This window comes from Nanorana parkeri, unplaced genomic scaffold (genome assembly GCF_000935625.1).
Source record: "Nanorana parkeri isolate BGI_ZX_2015 unplaced genomic scaffold, ASM93562v1 scaffold1274, whole genome shotgun sequence".
NCBI classification, from domain to species: Eukaryota; Metazoa; Chordata; class Amphibia; order Anura; family Dicroglossidae; genus Nanorana; species Nanorana parkeri.
The window spans coordinates 268,760-277,717 of NW_017307542.1; the positions used below are offsets into that span (position 1 = coordinate 268,760).

General features: G+C 38.9%; 1 protein-coding gene across 2 annotated transcripts in view; it reads left to right on the forward strand.

Annotated features, from left to right (window-relative positions):
* GLRA2 (glycine receptor alpha 2) overlaps positions 1 to 8,958 on the forward strand; it is a 136,482-nt gene that overhangs the window by 89,742 nt on the left and 37,782 nt on the right. For both annotated transcript variants that reach the window (XM_018569015.1, XM_018569016.1), the window contains exon 8: positions 3,478 to 3,627. In XM_018569015.1, the coding sequence (XP_018424517.1) occupies positions 3,478 to 3,627 (150 nt within the window). The remainder of the gene's footprint in view (positions 1 to 3,477; positions 3,628 to 8,958) is intronic.

The following is an 8,958-nucleotide window of genomic DNA, read 5'->3' on the forward strand; positions in this document are numbered from 1 at the left end:
TATATATACTGTATATTTCATGCACACTTTTAGGTGTATTGTGTGGGGTTCTGGTAAAACACAGCAGGACAACCCCAGTCCTGGGTCATTTTAGCTTACCTGAACATAGTGTTCAATGTCACTATCCCCCCAGTTTTTCAACACCAGGTGTACCATATTTTCATAATTGTGTTACATATAATGTATAGGCTCTTGGGTTCACTCTCAAGTGGCTTCCGCAATATCAGGCAGTCACCTGTTTTGTTTCACAAAGGGTTTATTGAAAGAACACAAAATGAAACATAGTACAGGCAAGTTAAAGCGACACTAAACTCAGGAGTTAAATCTTAAAAATGCATTCAAGTACCTTAACTATTAACAAAAATGTTTCTTATTTGTGTATCACTCGGCTGTAGATCTTCAAATCATCTCTGAATGTGTGCTGACACTGTCCTTCCTTCTGGAGGGTGGCTACTTTTGATCCCCATGGTTCCTGTGTGTGTTGTAAAGTAGTCACCACTCCAAGTTCGCTCCCGTGATGGACTACAATCTCACGTTTCGTTTACAAAAGTATCACACGGCACTGTGCCCATAGAACCTAATGGAATGTAATGTGACATTTAAATAAAGTTCTAACAAATAAAAGTGTTAGATGCATCGCGATCAGCACTGTGGCGGGCACACCAGCAGCCATGTTGCATAGCGTGGCTGCTGATGAGAACGGGCTAAGAGTTCTCTCAAATGGAAACATTCCTTGAGCTCCTGGCAGTAATCTGCCAGATCTCCTGCCCGTCTTCAGGGGATAGAGAAGAATTAAGTTCAGTGTTCCAGTAAGTTTGATATGGTTTCGTTATCGTTTAGAAGATACAAATGAGGAGCAGATGAAGGATACCATGCCAGGCAAAGGGATCTGACCAACATTTGCTTTTGAAGGGGGTAAGTATATAGGATGAAGGATGTGTGTGGGGTGTCACCTGTTTTCATTCAGTTAGCAAACTGTATTATCAAGGGAATGTTAAAGGAGAACTATGGGGTTAAGGCTTTTTCCCATAGTTCTCCTTAGGGTAACGGGAGGACACAAACTAGCGTCCTCCCGTCACAATAGGCTCGCGGTATACTAAAACAGTAGAAAGGCATCATGGCACACTCACAAACCAGCATGTAAAACAACTTGTCTCACCACTAAGGATAATAACAGAGGTTTGGATACACGTCTTCTGCAGAGGATGTGAAAGCCGCACTGCCGCGCCAAGGCACCTCTTATAGTGCGGTCCTAACTCTAAACTATGAGAGTCTCCATCTTGGAGCACATGGGGGCAGAAGATTTCAAATTGGGTGCAGGTTTGTCAGGAGGACGCCCAGCCTCCTTAAAAGCACAGAAACACACAAGGGATCCCGCACATCCCAATGGCAGCTGAGAAACCCCATGCGTCGCTGCACCAAATCGGTCAAGCAAAACAAACGACAAACGCACTCAACAATTTGTCACCAGTTATACAGTAAGGTGCACACGAAATGGGCTTTGAACAGTAAAACAGTAGAAAGGCATCATGGCACACACACAAACCAGCATGTAAAACAAAGCCCATTTCGCGGTATACTAAGATGCCGCAGCTGAAGCGGATCCCGACAATTATGTCTGGATCCGCCCAGCTGCGTGACTGACAGCTGGCTCTGCCTACCTAGAGGCAGAGCCAGCTGTACCCGCCCCCTCCCCGTCCGTTCCGCCAGTCAGCACTGGCGGATCGGAGCGGGGAGGGGGGAATCCAGCCTCTCCCCTGTCACGGCAGAGAGCTGTGACAGGATCGAGAGTTGAGCGAACGCCAGTATGTGTTCGCTCACCTCCCGATCTACTGATCCGACCTGTGACAGTCTCATTGTCACAGGTCGGCTAGAACTATGAGGTGAGTGAAAAGCACTCACCACATAGTTCTCCTTTAAAGAAGAAGTATTGGGAGAGTAAAATCTACTCTTCCCTATACTTAGAGCTGGTGTGGGAGAGTGCACCTTTTACACCCCGGCTCTATACTGAGAGTTCAGCGATAATATAACTGTTGATCGCCCAGCTCATGGCTGACCCCTTAGCAGTTTATTATTATCAAGGGACCTGCACTATGGTAACAAACACACCAAGCCGCTGTGCTGAAAAATTTGTAAACAATGACACAAATTAAAGTATATCTACACCAAATTGCACCGCGCTATAGAGAATAACATTGTTTAGTGACTAAAACTTGTTAAATAAATATCCTTATACATATGAAAACCATGTGATGTACAAACAAACGGCAATACAAATCTTATAAACATAATCACACTTGGTAATAAGATCTAAAAAGTGTCTTTAGAATCAAGCGTCCTTCAAAATTGTGCTGATAAAGCCAAATGTGCCTTTCAGAAAGTGCGCCGTGCTTCCAAATAGACCAATCCACCTCGTTGTGATAGTGTCAGATAAAATCTGCACTCACCAGATTTTAGTGACCTCTATGGTCATACAGCTTTTTGGTGCAAAAATCTGCTTATCAGCTTTCAATCTCTCTCCATCATGTCCGTCTCCATATGCAGAGATCCAAAAACCGTTCCCCAATCAGAGGGGAGACATATGAAAACTCATTGTGTAGTAAGCTCTTATAAAACCGGCTTTTTAAAAGTAGATTAAAAATACTCACAAACATGAAACTAAAACGATCACTTTGTAATCAACTGAAGCTCTGCTCCGTATCACTTGTTTGCTCCTAGGACGTAATGACCTCAGCATGTACTCGCCCATCTATGCATTTCATCACAATTGACTTTGTCTGGACGGCGTGCATCCCCCTAGCAGTCACTGGAAGGATAGACAGTGGAGGGGTGGGCACAGCTGGCTCTAGAGAGGCAGAGACAGCTGTCAATCAGGAAGCTGGTTGGATTCAATCTATATTGTCGGGGTCCTTCCTGATTGCAGCGTGGCTCTGGGCTGTCAGCAATTAGCCCTCAATATGCTAAATTTGATTCTCTTTCTCTTGCTGTGTCTGTATGTACATGTGTACATAGGGTATGTTTATTATATATGTGTGTGTGTGTGTGTGTGTGTGTGTGTGTGTGTGTGTGTGTGTGTAGGTATGTGTGTGTATGTGCATACCTACTTAAGACCTTGGTTGTACTTATTTACCACAACAACAATGCTATAGCAACTTTATTTATTATATATTGGAACATAAAAACATGTTATTCATTTTATAAGCATTTATACTGTGTAATCAGTTTAAAATAAATCTTGGCATGCATCTTTTGTGGTTCTTGGTTAGATTTCTAATGCCCTCTATAGGTTTATTGCAAAATTGGTTATAAAATACTGTAAGGCCATCTGAGACCTTTATATATAGTACACCTGAGAGACAAATTCCCCAGGGTCCAGTTTATGAAAGCAGCATTATTATCTATAGATCTCATAAAACTCATAACCAAGAATAATTGAATGGTACAAGTATCCCTTGACAACTTTATTTTCCCTCACAGGTATCCTATGTGAAAGCCATTGACATCTGGATGGCCGTTTGCCTTCTGTTTGTCTTTGCTGCTTTGCTGGAATATGCAGCTGTAAATTTTGTATCAAGACAACACAAGGAATTCCTAAGGCTTCGCAAGAGACAGAAAAGACAAAGCAGGGTAAGATAACTTTTTAGTAAACTATATACATAGTTACTTCCTTTTAAAATGTTGCATTTCAATATGCCAGTTATTCCAATGCTATAGAATGTTCTTTTTCATTTGTTTTTTGTTAATGCTGTTAGACCATTACGTATATGCAACTGGTAAGGTATAAAGACATGTCACTTTTAAGAAAAAATCTTCATTTTAGATGGTGCTGTAGCCAAAGGACTTTAAAGCTCCTGGCCCTTGAACAAAAAATATGCTGTAGGTAAATAAGAGCTTCTGTTTATTTACAGCTTGGTTTTACCTTAATGGTACATAGAGTGCGGGCCAGCGGACAGCACATTGCATTAGGCACAAATTGGTACAGACTTGCAGTTTTGTGCCCAATAAAATGCATTATCCACTGACCTGTTCTCCTTGTGCATTTCAGCCTATGGTTACCATTAATGCACCAGGCAGGAAGATGCTTCTGAAAAGGCTCATCTGAATGTGCCTATGTCCTGAAGTCATTCTGTGTTGTTATACTATTGCCTGCACATTGAACTGTATAATACAATGTAAAAACAACAGTAACTTAAAAAGGCTGTGTTATATAAAGTAGAAAATGCTTTATAATGTAGGCATTCCAGCTGTTCCACTTGGACCTATCCATCACATTGTGGTGCCTTATTTCTTGATCTACACATTTCAGTCACTGCCCTTGGTAACCATGGAACCCCTTAGTACATAGGAGCTGCCAGTCAATTGTCTAGACATTGTACATTTTTACCAGTCACGCATTTCTTGGTGATATTAAGGAATCTTTCATAGATACAACACCATTTATCCACTCTTCTATGGAATATAGTATGATATACATTTCTCAACTGGTGTTTATGTTACTGTATATTACACTGTGGTTAATAGTAGTAAGTTCTCTATTTTACACATTGCTATATTCTGTAGCTGATTTAACATCCAAATATACTTCAGAAGAAAACGGGTCCCCTTTAGGAACTGAACATGTCCTGCTTCCATTTCATTAGTTCTGAGCCGAGCCGTTTGTCAGCCAAGTATCATATTGTAAAGCCATCCCTTCTGCATTTTTATTAAGAGACAGCTGTAGAGTATTTGCTGTATTAATTACCAAATTTAGATATCATTTTCCCCCTAGATAAAATTCATGAAGCCCTTTTTTAAACAGCTCTTGTATTGTCATGCTATATATCAGAAAATTGCAACCAGAACTGGAGGCAGTATGTTGCTTATCCATAATTGCCATCTGACTATACAGTGTAGTAACTGAAAGCCCAAAGGAAACAAGGACATGGTTGATACTAGAGCTATAGAGTATGAAGACCCTGCAAAGCCCCCACCTACATTCAGTCCATCACCACCTATATTTCAGTCTCGTTGATAGTCAAGCTTCCCCTGCAAAAGCTTTAACAGGGTATGTTATTTGCTAGGTATATTGTTGCTTTCTTTGACTATAGACTATTAAAGAATGAACTAGTACTCATGAAAGTTTAACTTAGTTGTTCTTGTAAACAGAGCACTGAGAATTTATTTTTTAAATGTTAATGGTGTTGCACAAAATGGAAGAAATTGCTAGATAATGGTTAGTAAATTTCCAGTCTGTGAATAATGTTCTTGAAATTGTTGAAAAACTACAGTACAAGGGTGAATTACAGTTTCATAAACTAGTCAACAGTCAACATTTGCTGGGTTATTCTGGAAATATATATTTTTTAATGGTACATGAGGAGAAGAGTCCCCAGTGGCACACGGAGAGCAATAAAGAAAATTTCAAGCCTCCAACACTTTCACATTCTATTGAAACTTTTTTAAGTTTTGGATAAAGTTTGGCTTCTGTAATTCTGTAAGCTGGCTTATTTGTAATCTCTGCATTGGTTGCACTGGAACCCTCTTTTTCTCTAAAAATTTGACTGATAAGTTATTAAAAAAGCCAGATAAGCTTTGCACAACTGTTGAGTAATACACAAGTAAGGGGTATTTAATGTAAGTGCTCCTTTGTGCCATTTTCTGAAATCAATGTGTTTTGAACCAAAATGAGAAACTGATGGCTGCTTTGAACTTCAGAAACCATTTGAGCCTTTTTTTCTAAGCAATCTTCTAACAACTGTGCAAAATGTTAGCAAAATGTTGCTAACAAACTGATGCTCTGTGAATATGGGTGCAGTTTGATTTTAATGATGTTCTGTTCCATGCTGGTTATTCAATTTCATTGCACCAAAATCACAAAGTGGTGCTGCCGGAGTTGTCCACATTTGTATAGAGCTGTCTGGGATGTCACAGCCTCACTCCTGGCCAGGGGGCAGGATACAAATGAGTCTGTGCTCTTAGGATTGGTTTGTTCAGTGGCAGGTTCTGTTGAAGGCTAGAGCTACTTGTTCAATGGTATAATTAATACACAGATTAATAAGTTGAAACAGTTTTAGAATCCAAGCAATCTAAAAGATACTAACATTTTTACCAATTGTAAAAAAAATGGGTACAGATTAAATACAATATTAGGAGCTATTGAACTCAGGCTAGGAAATAATGACAACCACAGAGAAGGCTGAGAAAAGTTAAACACCAACTGAAATTTCCCTAGGCACATGGCTCCTGAGACTTGTCAATCCCTAAACGAGAAAAAAGAAAGCGAGAATGGAAGTGGTTGCTGAGGGCTAAAGAATATTGTTACTTAAAATGTACCTATGAAGACTGTAAAGTAGGTAAACAGCCTCCAGAGCTGTAAAACATGGACTTCCAGGTGCCTGGACACAGACTGTGTTTATTTACAGAGTGTCCAAGGGTTCTGGATTCCAAGGATACTCCTAAAATGTGCAGACTGCTTTCAGAAACCTGGGAGTACTATCCTGGAAGCAGTTTACCCCCTTTATTGCCCATCCTCACAAATCTGTTGAAACCACATTTTATGGCTAGTAGGGCATTCAGGGGGTTGAGTGGGGATTCTAGGCCACTTTAAAAATAAACAGAGGATGCGCTGGGGAACCAGAAGGTACTTGCCCCATAGTCCTGGGGGTTGTTTATTTACATTATTCTCCCCACCGCTTTGCTTTAGCTATATGTGTGCCAATTTCATAAATGCCCTTTTGCTAACTTCTTCTTTTACCAACAGTTTATTTCTCTAATACTTTCACAGTATAAATGTAGATAGCTGGGAACAAAAATAAGTGAATTTGAAAGATATAAGACTTAGCAATCTTATAAATCTTGAATTGAAAACTAAGTGCATGTTCTGAATACTAAGTATGTTCTGCTGGGAAAAATACGAATTTCGTACAGGGCTGTAATTTTCCACAACACATCTATGGCTTGATATATTTTATTATGCATGCTTTAATTTACATAGTTACATAGTTACATAGTATTTGAGGCTGAATAAAGACATTAGTCCATCAAGTCCAACCTATTAGGATCTCATTCTAGGAGTACCCGTACCCCTGTATATTACGGTCCCTTAAGAAATCGTCCAAAAGTTTCTTGAACAATTCCACATTAAAACAAATAAATAACATGCTTGTGAGAGCCTTGTTGACTTAATGTCTTATAATTTTATATTAAGTTAATTGTGTGAAAGCTTGTACCCTCCTGTAGGCACAGGGTCATGCAGACAATTGTGTTTACAAAGGAGTAGGATAGCGAACATGAGTACAGCAAGCGGTGATTAAATGGATAAAAGGCGTACAAGAAACAGATTAAACATTCTTCCTCTTCATAAGATGCTACATAAGACAGAGGATATTTTTGCACTAGGCTAAATGTGCAGTTAGCATATACCTATCACGCAGACATAATGCTACTATGAAGGTTGGCAAGAGTAAACACTGTGTTTCTCTTTTTCCCAAATAGGAACATTGCAAATCATTCTGAAGGGTGAGTTTTAGAAAGTGATTAGGAAAACTAACATTTATTAAAAGGAGACAAGGGGTATAGGGAAACGCCAGTGTTTTTTCCCCTGTTGAAAGCAAGGTCTACTCCAGCTTTATTGCTATAATAGTAGTACAAAAATGTACCTGTGAGGAAAAAAAGTTAGAATAAATACTTACCTAACCACAGTCTTATGTACTGCAATGGGCAGGATTCCTAGGGAACAATAAGCACCCCAAATCACATGAGTTCATAATTCTTGCCGGAAGGATTGTGATGTCACTCTCACACAAGCAACTTGAGCACAACGGGCAAGGTAAGTAAAGATCATAACTTTTTTTTCCGTACAGGTAAATTTTTGTACTGTCATTATACAGTGATTTAAAAGGAGAGAGGGGGGCCTGATCTAACAATCTATAAGGTGCCAGTCTCCCAGTCTGGCTTTTTTTTGTCAAATTGTAGGACTATCTGGTGTCTATGACAGCCCAGCTAAGCATTGTTTCGGAACGCTATAGGGTTCATTCTCTTTACTATGACTACCTGAGCTTTTTTGCCATAATGATTGGTATTTTTGACTTTTTAACTTCATTCACCATTGCTGAAAATGATGTTTGCTATGGCCAACAAAGAGAAAAAAAATAAAACTTAAAAACTCAAGAGGTTCAGCTGAGAACCTATATGTAAGTTGAATATAACAGTATGATTGTTATATAATGAAGAGGCTAATTTCATAATTGCAGCGAGCTCTGAGTTTGCCTCCTTTAATCAAAAATGGTCTAAATGTAGGTGTGGTTTAAATGTTCCAGATGTAACTATTAGGATGTTGGTGGGTATGCTATCCTTTCAGCGCGCTTTTCATTCAGTGCTTTGAAACGCATCCTAATGTATTGTGGACAAGCCATTACTTTTTGTTAATCTTTCCAAAAATGCCTTCTTTGAGCTTTCATTAGGTATTATTATTTCTTATGATTTATTATATTTTGCTGCATTATTGTGTAATGTGCATGTTTAATTTGTGCTTGTAATGTGTTCTGTTTTATTCATTGCTCTGTTCAAGAGTATATATTCTGTTATTGCTTTTTTGCATGTTTTGTGCTTTTTTTGTTTAATCATTTTGCTGTTCTTCCATTCTTGCTGCCTTTATCTTTCATGACAATCTGTGGACAGGCTGTGCTTGTTGGGAATGAAAGCGTGGAGTCGGTACGGCGCATGAATGGATTGAGGAGTACAGATTCCTCAGCATACGGAACTTTGAATCAAATCTACAACCCAAGCTTAAGGGTAAAAAAAGCTTTCAGAATAAAAATTAAGGGAGGGAAACATAAAGACCACGATAGTTTCCAATAATTTACTGATATTATTACAAGAAAATAATATGAACAACATACAGTATTTAACTCAGAAGAGTTTTAATTAATGCTTTGTAGTTAAATTGTGTGTGTGTGTGTATATATATATATATATATA